This window comes from Acomys russatus, chromosome 5 (assembly GCF_903995435.1).
Source record: "Acomys russatus chromosome 5, mAcoRus1.1, whole genome shotgun sequence".
Classification (NCBI taxonomy): Eukaryota; Metazoa; Chordata; class Mammalia; order Rodentia; family Muridae; genus Acomys; species Acomys russatus.
Window position 1 is genome coordinate 24,247,995 of NC_067141.1, and position 17,369 is coordinate 24,265,363.

Consider the following 17,369-nt stretch of genomic DNA (forward strand, 5'->3'; position numbering starts at 1 on the left):
CTCTTTTGGCCTCTGTAGGCACTGCACACACATGGTATAGAGACATGCAAGCAGGTACACACACATACAGATGAAATAAAACATAAATTTAAAAGAGTTAACAGTAGTGGCTGAAATATACTGACCTTTCTGGACTGTAGTTCTAGCACTTTCTAAAAGTTTATATTCCTGGACTGAAATTAATTTGATCTATGTTGGCATGTGGGCAAGTGCAGTGTGGTTTATTTATTGTGGATTGACAGTTTTTTTTTTTTCACAAACATGCCATCTGTAGGTGTTTTATAGAAGTTTGTATCTATTTTAATAAGTAATTGAACTGTTTTGTTTTCTGTGCCATTTGTGTGTGTGTGTGTGTATGTGTGTTTGTGTTTGTGTGTGTGTGTGTGTGTGTGTGTGTGAGAGAGACTTGGTCTTCAACTGTGGACCTCTTGTCCACAGCACTGTTGGTGCTAGCATGGGGAAACTTTAAGCTTTTTCTGTTTGGTTGCTTTCCATGTGTTTCCACCCTCATGAAAAGAAAAGCTATTTTAATTGTCCAGAGCACACCACCTCCTCCACAGCTTTCTGTGGGAACCGTGTCCTGCGTTCTCATCGCTCCTACCCTGTCCCTATTGGTGCAGAATACCAGCAGGTAGCATCTCTTAAATAAAGAAAGGCGCAGTCTGTGTGCCTGTGGCTTGTTCTTATAAATACTATGGTGTTGGTGAAGTCGAGCAGCATGGTCACTTCACATGTGGAGCAAGAAAAGCCAAAGCTACTGGCCACTGTGTTCTGTATGTGCACGCAGCTAAAGATGGCATCCATCCTCAGACCATCAGTGGTTACTTTGCTAGCTCCATGTGGCAGTCAGGCCACAGTGGGCTCCGGTGGTCAGCTCTGGGGGTACATTCATGTCCTGGTAGATTCCCCGTGGCAAGCTAGGGTTTGTGTGAACATGGGATGTCATCAAAGTGACCCTTCTGTGTGAATGTGGATCATCCTCGAGGTGACCCCTCTGTGTGATTGTGATGTTTTATTGTTTATTAAATGTCTTTGACAATTTCATGTGTGCATGTAATGTGTTCTGATTGTTCTCAGCCAACCCCTTCATGCCCTATTCCCCTCCACGGCTGCTCTCTGCTGCTCCCTTGTCCCATCTTCTGTTTGGTTTCTGTCCCTCTGCGTTTGGCCAGGCTTCTTGTGTGGCCTTGGGACTGGATCTCTCTACTGGAGCTGGTAGGTGCAGAAGCCTGTGCAGAAAGAGAAGGCAATGGCACCCTCTCCCAGGGTCACCTGGGCCTCCCTATGCTCCCAGCCTACCACCTCCCCTCTGTAGGTGTTTTTCACATAGTGGCCTAGACTGTTTAGGGAAAAAACTTGAATAATCCAGAACTTACCTTGTTTCCTGTATTTGAAAATTGGTGTTTTTCAGTCTGTGTCAGCTTATTGGTGGTATCTGGTGGGAGGCTAAACCCAGTACACTGACTCTATCTGGTGGAGGTGGGGATTCCCTCCCCGCAACTCTTGTCCTCCCAAACCTCCAGGCTTCTTTGCTTGTCCCCCTTTTCTCTTTTGCCTGTCCCCTCTCATCTTCCTCACTGCCCAGAAAGAAATGTATCATTTCATCGCATTTTCTGCGTGAGACACACTTAGAGCTCACTAGAGTCAGAGAGAAGCAGGAGGCACCACACCCGCGTCCTCCCGAGCTGGCAGCTGTCACCTGCTTTTCTAGGCTCTCAGTTCACCTTAGGGTTGAAAAGTCACAGGGAGTCTGCAATGTGACTGAGTCCGTGGGTCAGAAAGGAGGGAGTCTCGAACCCTAAGACATAGTCTATGATGCTTCATGTCCTGTGCTAACGGGGTGGGCAACTGGGGAGGGGTACAACACTAGACACTGGGAAGGCTGCGCCTCCCTGAAAAGCTCAGCCAGTGAGGGATTGGAGCAACAGGGAATTGTGATTAAGAATATAAAAACTGTTTCATAGCCAGGTGTGGTGGCGCATGCCTTTAATCCCAGCACTCGGGAGGCAGAGGTAGGCCGATCACTGTGAGTTCGAGGCCAGCCTGGTCTACAAAGTGAGTCCAGGACAGCCAAGGCTACACAGAGAAACCCTGTCTCAAAAACCCAAAAATCAAAGCAAAACTGTTTCGTGCTAAGAGCGGTGTGCCAGTTGTTTCTGCCCTCTCTCTATGCTGACTGCAAGGATGACAGATGAACTGCCCCATTTTGATTCTGACTCCCAGGAACTCTTATTGTGAAGGGAGGCTCATTGTTATTCACAGAACCCCACTTCTGTTTTCTAAGACCTTAAGCCCCCCCCCCCATTATATCATTTCATTCTGCCTCTGTGGGCCAGCACCATCGTCATGTGCTCACCTCAGCTGCTCCTCATTGGCCTTGCAAAACCCTCAGAGCTAGAGCAGCTGCCCAGGAAGGGCCAGGGATGTCCCAGTTCTTGTTCCTCATCCTAGGAGGTGATGTGGGAAGTTTCAAACACGGGGCATTCACTGTTTCCTCAGGGCTCCAGGGTTCCTCTGGTGCTGATGCTGATGTTTGTGGTCCGAGAGTCTGCTCCTCTCAGCCCTTTCCAGCTGCAGGTTGATTGGCTTCCCTGCTTTATCTACGTATCCATGGTGATATAGCTGTGGGGCTATCACTGCTCCTCACTCTGAGGAGATGATGGGTGAGGTGAGCATGTACACATCATGGAGGAAAAACGAGATAGCTATGTGAGCTGTGATCTGAGGTGCTTGAACTTTAGTCTCCTGTGGTCACCAAACCAGATCAGTGGTCTAAAGCTACAGACACCACTGCCCTTGTAGTTCTATAGGTGAGAACTTTGAAGAAATCAAGGAGTGAGGCACAGACCCGAGCTCTTCAAAGACTCTGGAGATGGTCTCTCCTGCCTCCTCCAGCCCCCACCCCAATGGCCCCAGGGGACGGACAGTCTTCCTGATTCTTCTAGCTTCAGAAGTAGCAGGTGCTTCCTGGCTTGTGGTCACATCTCTCTACACTGTCTTGTTACAATCTAGATGTCTTATCTGGCTTTCACATGCAGACCATAGTTCATCATTGAGGGAAGTCAGGGCAGGAATGCAAACAAGAATGTGGAAGCTGGAGCTGAAGCAGACGCCATGGAGGAGCACTGTAATGGCTTCGCCAGCTTTCTTATACCCCAAAGGACCACCTGCCCAGAGGTGGCATTGCGCACCGTAGGCTGGGCCCTCCTCTCTCAATCATCAATCAAGAAAATGCCCCATAGATTTGCCTACGGGTCAATCTGATGGAGGCATTTTTCTTAGGTGAAATTGCCTCTTCCCTGGTGAGTCTAGAGTGTGTCAAGTTGATAAAAGTGGAGCAGCACACCATCTTGCACCCTGGTTAAGTCAGGGTCTCTTTGTTGTTTCAAGTTTATACTCCAGGATAGCTGGCCCACCAGCTTCCAAGGGTTTCTCTATCTCACTTAAGAGCACTGGGATTATAGATATGTGTTGCTAGTCCTGGCATTATGTGAGTTCTGGGGGTTTGAACTTAGTTCCTTATCCTTTCATGCCAAGCATTTTACCACCAGCCTCCATCTTGCATTTTGACATAAGTTTGGTTGACTCTGTAGGTATAATATCTGGGATGTGGAGGTGACTGATATTGGCTTGTGCCTTCCTTAAGACTTTCTCCTGCTCATCCCTCCCTCACAGCTATTTTCAGGTGCATTTCCAGAGTCTTTACAGCACTTATCCACAGGATGCCTAGACAGATTTTCATCTGATGCTTAAGGACATAGGGAGAAGATGACATGAGAGTCAAATGGCCATGTCCTTCATGAAGATGTTGAGTCCCTAGAATGTCTTATTGTCACCTGTTCCTCAGCAGGGACCTTTTCCAAGAGAAGAGCAGATCTCATGAAAATCACCTGCAGGTATATGTTCACCCCTACACTGAAGTGGAGGAGGCAGGAGAGCTGTCATCCACCTGAGTCGAGCAGAGGATAGAGGGCCAGGGGCTTCTATGTTGGTTAGTGTTGACTGTCAACTTGACAGGGTCTAGAATCACCAGGAAGACAGAGTTCTAGGTGTGACTGTGAGGGATTATCTAACATAGTTTAACTTAGTGAGGACGCATCCTGGATGTGGGTGGCACCACCCCATGGGCCACTATTCAGACTGGATAAAAAGGAGAAATCGATCTGAGTGCCAACATTTATCTATCTCTGCTTCCTGACTCATGCTCTGGCTGCCATGTCTTCCCCACCATGGTGGACTGTATTCCCCTTGAACTGTGAGCCAAAATAAGACCTTTTCCCCTTAGGTTGCATTTGTCAGGGTGTTCCACCACAGCGACCCCAAGTCTGGGCTGTGAGCTCATAGATGCTCCATGAACATGGGTTAGGCTGATCTCAAGCAGCAGTTGGATTGGTTTATGAAGGATATTGCATGACTCTACTCATGAGAAAATGATGACAGTGGATGAGGTGTCCCCAGCTCTTGCTTAGCCAAGCTTTTCTCTCTCCTGCAGGGCTTTGGGTAGTTAGTGAGACCCACATTCCAAGGCAGGATGGGCAAGCTCTCAAGTAGGGCTGAAAACCCTCAATCAGAGTGCAGATGCATTTGAGAAGACAGGTCTCTGCAGTGGCATCTGACTGGTCTGATCAGGCTTCAGAGGGAGAAGTAAGAGGAGGCTCAGGCTTGGTTTTGACCTCTCTTCAGCCTGTGAATGCTAAAGATGAAGGCTGCTGAGTGTGGAGGCCACTGGGCTGTGTCACATCTTAGGACTTAATTTCAAGAACCCAGGATATGGCTGGCTGGGGCTTGAGGGTTTTAAACTTTGCAGACATGTTCTCTGAAGATAACTAAAACATTGGTGTTCAGATTGCAAAGCATCCTGGCTCCCACACCTTCTGAACAACAGGAAGCAGTCAAACCCAGCCTGGCCTAAATACTGTCATCAAGCATAGATGATGGCAGGTTGGGCATCCACAGCCCCACCTAAGGCACAAGAGCCCTGTCCCCAGATAGGCCTGTGCTTGGCACTCAGGGCTCTTGGGACTGGAGCCATTCTTCTGTTTTTGCCAGAGTTGGTGTCCCTCAGAGGGTCATCTCACTCCATGCCAGGGCTGGCCCTGCCTTTGGAGGCATTAAGAACGCTGTACAGAGCTGTGTGAGCCCAAAAGCTTGGCTCAATATTTTAAGTGTTTTGGTAACACTCATATTTCAGCCTTAAAATGCTAGTGACGTTTCTCTCTCCTGTGTTTTGAGTCTGGTGTGTGTGTGTGTGTGTGTGTGTGTGTGTTCCACAGCTTATCACTTTATCTAGATCAGTGATTCTCAACCTGTGGGTCACGACCCCTTTGGGGAGTTGTGCAAGAGCCTTTCACAGGGGTGGCCTAAGACAATCAGAACACAGATACTTATATTATGATTCATAACTGTAGCAAAATAACAGTTACAAGTATCAATGAAAATAACTTAATGGTTGTGGGGGGGTCACCTCAACACGAGGAACTGTATTAAAGGGTTGCAGCATTAGGAAGGTTGAGAACCACTAGTCTAGATCAACTGACCAGCCAAGCCCAGGGATCCTCTCATATCTACTTCCTCAGAGCTAGGGTTACAGGTACATCATGCCAACTTTATGTGGATGTGGATGCAATGATTTTTTTTTTTAAAGTCTTAGTTCCTTATGCTTAAGTGCCAAGCACTTTATTGATTGAACCATACCCCCAGCTCATAGCTCTGTAAGTCTGTTGTATGGTGCACCTGGGGCCAGAACTCAGAGACTTTGCTTGGCTCTAGGCACTGTGGTTTAGAAGGTGCTGTGGCTTCAGGCCCTGACAGTGACTATTGTGCGGAGAGGATTGTAGTAGAGGTCCCATGGGTGGCTCTTCTGGTTGGAGTCTTGGCTGATGAGTCGCACTGTACTTACTGGTCTAGCATCTGGGCCTAGGGTAGAGCCCAGCAAGGGTGCCTTTTCCTCTGTCATGGCCAAGATCCCTGGATAATGTCAGCATACTTTGATCAGCCCAGATGCTGCAGATGTGCAGCTGGGATGCTGATTGTTGTTAGAGTGATGGTTGGTGCAAGTGTGTCTGTGTGTGCAGTTCATGCCCCAAACATTAATGACAGCATTAGTGACTCCTGGGTGGATGTTTTTCTGTCACTCATTGGCAATGTGAGGGATTCAGTTACTTTTTGTATGCGAGTCTCTTACCTGTCTGATGTGGTGACTTTCTCTGCTAGTTCAGTTTAGCTTTCGATGCAGCGTAGGTAATTATCTAGAAATAACAGTTACCTCCATTAGTTTGAGTCCTTGGGCAGGGTGTTCACTTTTCTGCCTGCTCACATTAGTTGGCGATGCTGTGTCTCAGAGATTCTGTTCAAGCTAGGGAACTTATTGCTTCCCATCATGATGGAAGTGTCTCTTGTTCCTTGGTGTCTATAGAAGACTGTCCATTGCCTGGACTTCTTATGCCTGCCAGTCACTGGGACTTGCTGGACACGGGCTGAAAGCTGCAGGCTGGGCAGTATATTGCAGGAGGAGGATCATGGCCTATGTCTCCTAGCGTCATTTACTTCCTTTCCCTTGTGTGTCCTTCGCAGCCATGATGGCCAGCTCTGCAGAGATGTTATGTGATGGTCCAAGTGTGGCTGCAGAAGGCAAGAACAGGGTGCACTGTGGCTTTGGTCTTGAATTCTCCTATAAAGAAGCTAACGTGCAAACCTGAACTGACCCAGGTATCACAAGGTCTTCTTGCAGTAGGAGCCAGGGAAAAAGATGGCTGGGGCCTGAGGAGAAGCAACTGTCTGAGGCTGCCTGGGTGCTGGCCAAGGAAGGATGGGAGTAACCGCATGGATTGTATCATTACAAATATCAACCAGGAAATGGCACTTGCTTCCAGGACAACAACAGCGCCCTCATACCAGCCTTCTCTTCAACTGACCTAGAATCTCTCCAGACCTTTAGTAGAACGAACCAGGCCAGCATAGTGGGTCCCTTAGGCAATGCTGGTTAGCGCAAATAGTTTAACCTGGCATCTCCTGTTTTCTGACTTAGTCTGGCATGATGAAGATGCTGCAGGGCTGGAGACATGGCTCTGTGGATGAAGTGTCTGCTATCTAAGCTGAGGACCTGAAAGCAAAGCATAGTGGCACACATCTGGAGTCCCAGTGCTAGAGGGACTGAGATAGCAGGATGGATCCCTGGATCCCTGGTGCTTGCTCACTATTCAGTCTAGCCACCAGTGAACTTCAGGGTCAGTGAGAAACTCTGCCTCAAAAAATAAGGCAGAGGGCTACTGAGGAAGACACCCAACATTGACCTCTGGCCTCCATAGCACCCCCCACATGCATATACATTCATACACACATGCTAGAACATGTACATACACACACATACACACACACATGAGTTATTGAGTGTCTATCATGTCCTCACCACCCTTTTCTTCTAGATAAATAGCCATTTCAGATTTCCAGCCAACACTGTCATGTGAGAACAGTTCAGGCCTTCAGAGATGCTGGTTGCAGCTAGGCAGCTTCCCTTCCTGTTGGGCAGGTTGTCTGTGGGCTCCAGGGAGAAGCCATGCCAGTCCAGAAAACCTTGGAAGAGGCTGTCTTAACTGTTCTCAGTCTGTGAGGCTTCCCTGCAAAGCACTAAGGTGGATTTGGCTATAGAGGGACTGAGGCATTCTTACTCAATCCAGATGTGCTTCCCAAACCACGTAACGTGAGGAGAGAGAGAGAGAGAGAGAGAGAGAGAGAGAGAGAGAGAGAGAGAGAGAGAGAGAGAAGAGAAGAGAAGAGAAGAGAAGAGAAGAGAGAGGGAGGGAGAGAGGCGGGAGGGAGGGAGGGAGGGAGGGAGGGAGAACTTTGGTTTGTGCAAATGCACACATAGGGACAGACTTGGAGTTTCTGCCTTAGAAAGCATTTAGGGAAATTTCTAGTGAACCAAGTCAGATGGGGAGTCTGTCCTTGAATGTCCAAGGTACCCGCTCACCGAGCATCTCATCAGTGTTCTGGCTGTCACGGTGTTGGGTGCCATTCTAGAGCACCTTGGACAGGTGGCATAGGCAATCTATTGTCTCTTGTCCTGGAGGATGGAGGTGGGAGATAGAGTGTTACTGGGCTGGCTCCTCCTGAGCCTCTCTCCTTTTCCAGCTGCCCCTCCCACGGCCATCCCTCTGCCTGGTGTGTGACTGTGTCTAAACTCCAAAACCTGTTAAAGACCCTGTGATGGCTCATCTTGACTGTCAACCTGATGGGCTTTGGGATCACCGTATAGACACGCATAGCACCCAGCACTGTGACGGCCAGAACACTGGTGAGATGCTCGGTGAGCGGGTATCTTGGACATTCGAGGACAGATTCTCTATCTGACTTGGCTCACCAGAAATTTTCTTAAACACTTTCTAAGGCAGAAACTCCAAGTCTGTCCCTATGTGTGCATTTGCACAAACCAAAGTAAAAAGGAGCCTCTGGATTCGGTTCATGGAGGTGGTAAGACCCTGAGTGTGAGTGGTACCATACCTTGGCCTGGGGTTCTAACAAGGCACAAAAAGGAAAAAGTGACCTGAGTGTCCGTTCATCTCTTTGCTTTGGGAGTGTGAGGTCAATGTGACCGGCTGCCTCACACTCCTGCAGCTGTGCCTTCTCCATAGTGATGGACTGTTTCCCTAAACCGTGAGCCAAAATAAACCCTTTTCTGAGTTGCTTTCTTCGGGTATCTTGTCACAGCATCGAGAAAAGGAATTCACTGTTACTGTGTCAGGACTGACTGTACCATATTTTATTTACTTGGTTTTGTGATGCTGGGAATTGAGCCCGGGTAGGCGTTCTGCCACTGAGCCCCTTTGCCTCTGTCCAGAGTCCCTCAACCACTGCTTGAAAGAGTTCTATCAAAGTCTTTGTGACCAGGCCCAGGGGCTAGGACTCCCACGTATGAATCTGGGGAGGCACACAGTTCAGCCAGCTCACACCACAACTTCTGGGCGCCAGCGTGTGGACCTCCTAAGTTTTTAGAGTTGGTCTTCAGAATGTTCAGCTGTTGCCTGGAGGATTATTGTCTGTGAGGATCAGCCTTCAGGTCCTGGATGAGCGAGCTAGTTGGATAATGTGCTCAGCTGTGCAGCGGGGGGCTTCAGGCAGCAGGGCAAATGCCTCACTAGAAACTTGTACACACAGTGGGGGACACATCCTGTGTTGGTTATTTTTACCTTTGTTGGGACCAAATGGCTGACAAGAAGCATTTTAATGAAGGAAGGGTTTGCTTAGGTTTGCGAGGGTACTGTATATCCTAGCAGGGCACTCGTGTCTGCAGGAGTGGGAGGCAGCGGGCCACATGGCTTCTGCAGCCTAGAACCTAAGCCCACAGGATGGTGCTGGCCACAGTTAGGGGGTATCTCCCTATCTCAATAAAACCTAACCTAGAAAGTCCCTCTTAGACTTGCCCAGAAGTTTGTCTCCATGGTGATTCTATGTCCCATCAAGTGGGTCATCACACAGCCATAGTACCGGGTTTCATTCAGCTGCACCCATGGTGTTCTGTCTGGACAGGTGGGGCAAGCTGCCTCCCTGGAGAATTAGAGGGGCAGTGGGGTGGAGGGGTGGAGCTTTTCAACAAGACTCCCCAAGGTGCTGGTGCCTGATGTGATCTGGCCCCCCATGTGGCTGACCCTTGACTTCTTTACTCAGTTTACTTCCCAGGGACCTAGTGACCTTCTGTTTCCCGGGTTTCCCAGGAGGCTGTCCTCCATCCTGTGCTGAGACCTTGACCTGGGTTTAAATACCTAAACAATGCCCTGGGGACAGCTAGGGAACGAAAGGTCTCCCTGCTTTAAGGGCCAACACATTTCATACATTTAGTGCACAAAAGGAACTACAAAATGAAATCTCTTTACCCTGTTGTTTTGAGGATCTTTCTGGAAGTAGACTTCTGTGCATTCTAAACTGGGAACCGCTCTGTGAACCCCTGAGGTTTAGGAATTGATCCCCAAAGGCATTTCAGACACTGCCTGCGTGGTTTTGTCTGTATCTTTCATTGCAGGTCAACTTGTTAGCCCCCTGTATCTAATGAATATGAAACTGTATGCACCTGCTAGTCAGGGGCTTTAGGTGATTAAATAAGCCACTTTTAGGTTTTAGATGTCCTCAGAACACTCTAGTAGCAAAATGCATTTTCTCTGTGGAAATTGCTTCTCGGTGGTGATCTTTCTTTTTGCCTTATTAATAGCTGTTCAGCAGGACTGATGCACGAAGCCCACTTTGAGGGTTGACCCTTACGGGCCTGGGAGCTTACAGCTCTGCATTTACTGCCGAGAGAATGGCTGTACCAAAAGTGACTGCTCGGGGTGGCACAAAGCCACCCTTCATCTCTGCCTCATGCTCCCTGCTCTCTGTTTCTGACCAACCTCTTCTTCAATCTGTCCCTGAGGTGATCCAGGGACCAAAGACAGCCCCTGCTCCCCAGAATGAAGCCAGACAAAAAATACAAGGCACCCTATTCTTTTTGAGAGTGGGATAAATGACATTTAGTGTAAGTGCAGCCGATGTAGGCAGCAGGGTGTTCACAGATGAACTTCTGTTCCTGTTAACCTGAAAGAAAGTGTGCCCAGCTGCCTTCTGCCCTGCCTAGGAGTTAATCACTAATGTTTGCCCAGGCCCCTGTCAGGTGGCCAGGTGTCTGCTGTTCCCATGGAGCGAGCTGCCGCTCACCACATTCCTTCTTAGGGTCACGACCCTCCAAGTCAGGTCTCTAGCCTCGGGATCCTTGGACCCTCCTGCAGAGAACCTGGTCTTGGGGCTCAGCTGATCCTTCCTCCCATCATCCCACTGCCAGGCCTGGCCTCGGGCCTCTTCACACCTGTCTGGTGGGCCACTTCTTAGGTACTTACCTGTTTAGGCATGTTTCCTCAAAGTCATCATGTGGATGAAGAGGTTGCTGGTAGTAGCTTAGATTGGGGAGCCTTACCTCAGTATTCTCCCTGCTTTGGGCTGTCAGCTCTGTTCTTGGAGTCGGGCTATGGCTTGAGCCTGTCACGAATGTCCCCAATACATTCCTTTATTATGGCAAGAAGATCTGGGGTTAAGCTCAATCTCATAGTTATGGTTTGTGTCCAGCCCTGCAGTCTATGAGGAGATCTACATGTGACCCGAGAAACGGGAATTTAAATCAGTCCATTTCCAACATTGATACTTGTCACATTTCTGCCCAAATTTGACCTAAACCATCCCCGCAGGTCTGGGCCACTGGGTTCTGTTCCCACTTGCTTCTAGTAGCTGGAACTGATACTCCACTGGGGCAGCATCAGGGCCCATGCTCTGGCCATCTCTCATTCGCTGCATCCATGGCCTTCCTTGCTCCTGTCTGGCGTTTGTCCATTGAGTGCCCACTGTATCCCAGATGATGGACAGACAGCAGAAAATCAGACCCACCAAAAAAACCAGTACTCATGGGCATGTGGGTTCATTGGGGAGCTGAAATGAAACGGTCACTAAGAAAGCTTTTGACAGAGCTGGTCAGAGGCTAGGTGGGGCCTGATAGGGGAGATTTGTGTGTGTGTGTGTGTGTGTGTGTGTGTGTGTGTGTGTGTGTGTGTGTGTGTGTGTGAGAGAGAGAGAGAGAGAGAGTGTGTGTGTGTGTGTGTGTAGCTGGCCACAGGTGTTTGCTTCAAGCTATTGGGTGTAGTTTCAGGCGGCTGGGAGTGGAATGCACTTGAGGAGGGCTTTCTGTGCCCTGCCCACCCCCAACCCCCCAGGGGACTGGAACATCTCATCTGCTCTCCAGTCCAGTCTGGGACAGAGCTAGCCTGGGCTGTGCAAGCTCCAATGGGAGCTGTTTCCCAAGGTTGATAGGGAGCCGTGCTGTATGCTGGGGCCAAGGATGGGTGTTCCCTTCATGGGCAGCCAAAGGAGCATAGGCCCTTCTCACTCCTCAGCATTAGCTTCTGCCTTGGACCTGTTCCTGGACACTCAGGAACCCAGCTGTAGCCATTGCTCACCAGCCGCATCTATCTATGCCAGGGCCGTCTTCTTTCTCGGTCTCCGTTGGGATTGAAAGTGGGGCAGCTTCGGGAGCTTGAACCACGGGGGCCAAACTAACACCCGCCAGTACAGAAAAGCTCTGTGAGACGGAACATGAAGGGCCTGACCTCCCAAGGCATGACATTATTTTCTTCTTTCACATGAACACAGATTGTTTCAGAGATAACTTGCTTACCTGCTCATCCTCAGAGAGGCCCCTGGTGTCTAGCCCAGCAAGTTGTGCTGCTGTGACGGGGACCCTTGGTGGTAGTGGCTGAGCAGGCTGGCTTCGTGGTGAACTACCAAGCTGTGCGGCCCGAGCAGGTTGGCAGACCTGCAGCAGGGCCGTTCTGACCTCAGCCTACCCTGGTTGCTATGGCACCAGGGTGTAGGCATCTTCATTATTTCCCTGCAGGCTGTCAGCAGCGTCCTGACCACCCTTAGTGCTACCTTTCCACCAGGGCTCATTGACACTGATTCGGGGCCAACAATCCCATGTCCTACAAGCATCTGGGAACGGATTGCATATCTGCCAAGAGAGATTGTGTACACCAGTCCAGACACTAAGACAAAACACTGAGCGAGTGCCTGCACTACCCTTCCACTTTGTGCATCCGAGCATTGCCCCCACGAATCACCAGAACACCTGCTGGGTGTTCTGTGCTGTATACTGTTCCCTTATGCTCCAGCACAAGCCTCTATAAAGTCTGGCTAGGGTGGATGTCTACCCTTCCTGTTCTCAAATACAGCAGAGCCTAAGGCTGAACTGGAGACACTAAGAGCAGAAGCTGGAGGCACCAGGTGGGCCACCTTGGCATTTTATATTTACTCCCAGAAGTTAGTCGATGATTTTTCTCATTTATTTAATGTATAAGGGAGTTCGCCTGCATTTATGTCTGTGCACCATAGCAGTGCCTTATGCCCACGGAAGCCAGAAGAGGGCGCTAGACCCCCTGGAACTGGAGTTAGATGGTTATGTGAATTCTGGAAACGGAACCTGAGCGAGGGCTCTTAACCGCCACCGAGACATCTCTCCAAACCCGTGTTGATCCTTTCACTTACTGATGACAGCAGCCCCCAAGCAGCAAACCCCATGCCAGTGGGCAGCCCCCATATCCTCTGTGTCTTGTGGGATGGAGAACTCTGTCCTCTTTCTGATGTCCCAAACAACGTGGCCATGCCTCTCTCACTCAGAGAAGCTGGTCTGTGTTCATTTAGCCTGTGAGGCTCCAGCCGTTTTGGAGTACAAGGTCAGCTCAGGGTTAATGAGGACCCATGGCTTCAACCCGTGGCTGTCAACCTGCCTGCTTGTTAGGCCACCTGAGAGCATTCAAAGTGCAAATAGCCGTGGTGAGGCAGTTAAGTAAGACTTTCTGGCCTGGCACCCACGTGTTTCAAAAAGCTGCTCCGTCAGGATGAGAGCATGAATAGCTTTCTGAGAACCAGAGGCCTGGGTGGAAATCATGACACAGTGTGTAATTATCTCACAAAAGCTGAGCACCCCCTAAGCCCATAAATTCAAAGCACTTTGATATCCAAACCTTCCTGAACAGAAACATTACGCTGTGAGAGGAAAATTCCACCCCTGACCTCGGGACATGGGTTGTAGCTGAAACATGGGTGCATTGACAGTGGAGAATGGAGAGCGGTGGTCTAAGAGGGCTCCCCTGGAGCACCCTGACTCAGGAAGACTGGCTGGGTGGTTGTGATGATACCCACGGTGTCCCTGTAAGTGACACTGCTGTGTGGCAATATGTTGTGAGGGCAGAAAGAACCCCGGCTTTGCACAGGATGGCCCTGGCACACATGATGGGCAGAAGGTGCACCTGCTGGAGCCCGGTGCTCCCTTCTCCACCTGTGTACACAGGTAGTACATCGCTGAAGTGTGGGGACTGTGTCTCCTCCATTCATAGAGAGACAGGAAGTAGCGCTGTGGGTAATTGGTTTGGATTCCCACGCACTGGCATCCCCACAGCCACCAGTGCGAGGGACTGACAGTGAGCTGACCTTGCGTTACGGAGAGCATTGTTAGGTATCTGTTGCTCACTTTCCCTCCTTTCTCCCCTGTGTTTCCTACTTTTTTTCCATTTAGTCACTCAAATTTCTACATTCTTGCTTACCTCTGCCATTCATACATTCTCCCATGTGTCTAGTGGAAGTTTTGGGTTTAGAAACCCAGTTATGTTTTTGTTTTAATCCCAAGCATGGAGTGTAGGCCTGCTTTTAGTTTGTCCACGCCTTGTGTGGCTTGGAGAGGGGCGTGGTCTTTGTCCACTGGAGATAGTTTAATTGGCAGGACTCTGAGAGGGTATAAATATCAGAGTCCAGAAAGAGAGGAGGAGACTGCACCCAGAGAGATACTTCAAGAAACCGTTGGAAAAAATGCTCCAGTAAAGAATGCTGGGGGGAGGGGAAGGGAGGGAGGAAGGGAGGGAGGGAAGAAGGCTGCTGGTTCATTTGCTGTTTAGCTGGACTGCTAAATATCCTTACCACTGAGATTGGCATTGCCCCAAAGATCCCATTGACCCTAATCAGCCAGAAGTAGATAAAGAAGGCTCCACCCCCTCTTCCCACTATCGAGTGTTGGGGGGTTGGTGGAGGTATGAGAGAATACAAATAAAATAGATGGCAAGGGCGCTACACACGTATACAACAATCTTCCTCTCCCCTCACCTATCTACCGATCCTTTGTCATCCATCCTCACGTGTATCCGTCCATCTATCCATATAGCTGTCCATCCTCTCACCCACTCATTAACTCAGTCGTCTTCTTATCCATATTTACCCCTCATCTATGCACACATCCTCCTGGGCAGCTGTTCATGTCTCATCCATCCATCTCCCCACCCACCTGCCTACCACATAGCCCTCCATCTGTCATCCATCTCTCACCCTTCTTCCTGGCTTTTTTTTCCCTCTTCCATTGGGAGGGAAACCTCCTTACTACTATTCTAGGTTCTCTGCTTTGTGGTTCTGTGACCTCGGTGACAAAAGACGGACCCACCAAAGAGAAGCAACTTGTTAAACAGAGGCAGCCCACATCTCCCCTCCCCGTCCTGGCCTAAGCATCTGGGAGGAGTGACTCAAAGGCTTGTTTAGAGCTGTGGCCTGGGGTTGCATCTGTGTGAGAGAACAGTGAAGATGAGAGAAGACTTGGTCTCAGGTGACAGTCTTTGGGATGGCCAACACAGGAGAGGAGTGCTGGATAGAGGTGACTCGGTGCAGGCTGTCATGTGGCTTCTCCTCAGCTGTCTCTAGAAGTGGACCTTTGTTCTCCCTGAGAGACAGAGGGGAGCAGCTTTGTAAAATGACACACGGGGAAGCGGGGCTGTCCTTGTCTCTGCTTCTGCTCAGTTGCTCCCAGCTTAGAATGTTCTCTATTCCAAAATAACCTGAAGTGTATGTGTGCGCACGTGCGTGTGTGTGTGTGTGTGTGTGTGTGTGTGTGTGTGTGATGTTCCTTCCATTCCTCTCTCCTTCCCTCTTTCTCGCTTCCTTCTTCCATTAAATATCTCCCATCTAGGCAAAGGAACCTACAGCGTACGTCACTGACACCTGTGCTTCCAGCTTTACTAGAGTCCGACACTTGTTGTCCACTTAGTCTGCAAGCTAATAGTCCTGTGGGGCTGGGCATTCCTAACTCTACCCTCCTGAGAGATGCCTCCAGAGGTCCCTGACTTCCTTCTTTTTTTTTTTATTTTATTTATTTATTTATTTATTTTTCTGTTTTTTCTGACTTCCTTCTTATTGATGCTTCTCTGCTGTGATCCCCGGTGAATCTGTACACCTGTCTGTAGGACTGTCCCATATCTTTCCAACCACAGACATACCCGAGGTTGTGTGAATCTTTCTGCAAGTTTCTTCCTCTTTGCTTGGAGTCATGTTTGGGGTCATCCATGCAAAGCTCAAGTTCATTTGTCCACAGTCATAGAGCCCATGAATAGAAGTGACCACAGCTTGGCCAGGCAGCGTCTGAGTGATGATGATGAACACGCACCTCTATTGGCTCAGAGGACCCCAGCCCGTGTGTCTTTCATCTTCTTCATAGAATTTCTATACAGGTGGAATTGCTGGTTATGGTGTAGCAGTTCCCTGTCAGAGCCCCAGAAGCCCAGGTTTAAGCATTTCTTCAGTTCTTTCTAGACTCCTGGAGGCGAGGGTTATCACCTCTGCAGTCACCAAACCTGGTTTCTATTGGTATTTTGCTTTTATTTCCCCCTCTTATAGCCCAGGCTGGCCTTAAACACATTATTTTGAGGTTGACTCTGAACTTATAACCCTTTTGTCTCTGCCTCCTAAATGCTAGCCTTACAGGTGTGTACTGCCACACCCAGCCACGTTGGTCTTCCTGGGGCTCACTGAAGGCCCTACTCTGAGAGAGCCACCTATGAGGTTTTGCCCTGGAGCTGTCCTTACATTGGCTCTAAGAAAGGGGCCTCCCCAGTTTCTGCCTCTGGGGACCCCCGCCTCTCCTGGCTGCAGCTTGCTCAAGACGTGGGTCTCTGTTCTGCTCCTGGGCCTGACGATCTTCATCTTTCGGTGCTATTTTTACTCTATGCTGCTAGCCAGTCTGTGTTTGAAGTAGGGGGTTATTACGGCAGAGCTTGCTGCCTTCTGACCTCATGCCTGCATTCCTTCCTCTCCTGCTGCCACTCTGGCCTCAAAGGAAAAAAAAAAAAAAAAAACAACAACAACAAAAATCCCAGAGGTAGCTGTATCTCCTATGTGGTCAGTTTCAAACTGCCACTGTGGCTGTCAGCAAATTTCCCATAGCCGTGGCCATTTGCTGTAGTCGGCTAGGACTTCCTCAAGGCAGCTTCAACACAGTGTGAAGAATCTCCCTGGTCCTGGCCCTGCCTGCTGCCTCTGCCCAGGCTCCAGGGAGGAGGGGGGAGGGGCCCATCTCCCCACCTCCACCCCCTGCCTTTAGGGACCGTACATACAAGCAATGGGTGCCACGGACTGGTGATCACGGCAGACTCAAAAACCAGTCTCCATAGGCTCCTGGATTCTCTCTGATATTTGCGTTTTTATTTATCCTCCTTTTTCATTCCTTCACAGGGATCCAGGCACCATGCCACGCAGCCCCACATCCAGTGAGGATGAGATGGCCCAGAGTTTTTCTGACTATTCAATGGGCTCCGAGTCAGACAGCTCCAAAGAAGAGACCATCTATGACACAATCCGGGCCACCACAGAGAAGCCAGCTGGGGTGAAGATGGAGGAGAGCCAGGGCAACACACTGGTGATTCGAGTGGTCATCCAGGATCTGCAGCAGACGGTGAGCCCCTGTGGACGGCAGTATGCGCTTCCACCTCTGCTCAGATGTCTGCGTCTAGCCAGCATCGACTCTGGCTTGAATGGTGGTTGTAGGGGAC

The 17,369-nt window shown here is 49.6% G+C and overlaps 1 protein-coding gene across 5 annotated transcripts in view; it reads left to right on the forward strand.

Annotated features, from left to right (window-relative positions):
- Shank2 (SH3 and multiple ankyrin repeat domains 2) overlaps positions 1–17,369 on the forward strand; it is a 433,328-nt gene that overhangs the window by 9,551 nt on the left and 406,408 nt on the right. For all 5 annotated transcript variants that reach the window (XM_051145729.1, XM_051145730.1, XM_051145731.1 and 2 more), the window contains exon 2: positions 17,053–17,272. In XM_051145729.1, coding sequence (XP_051001686.1) covers positions 17,066–17,272 — 207 coding nt within the window. In that variant the 5' untranslated portion in view covers positions 17,053–17,065. The remainder of the gene's footprint in view (positions 1–17,052; positions 17,273–17,369) is intronic.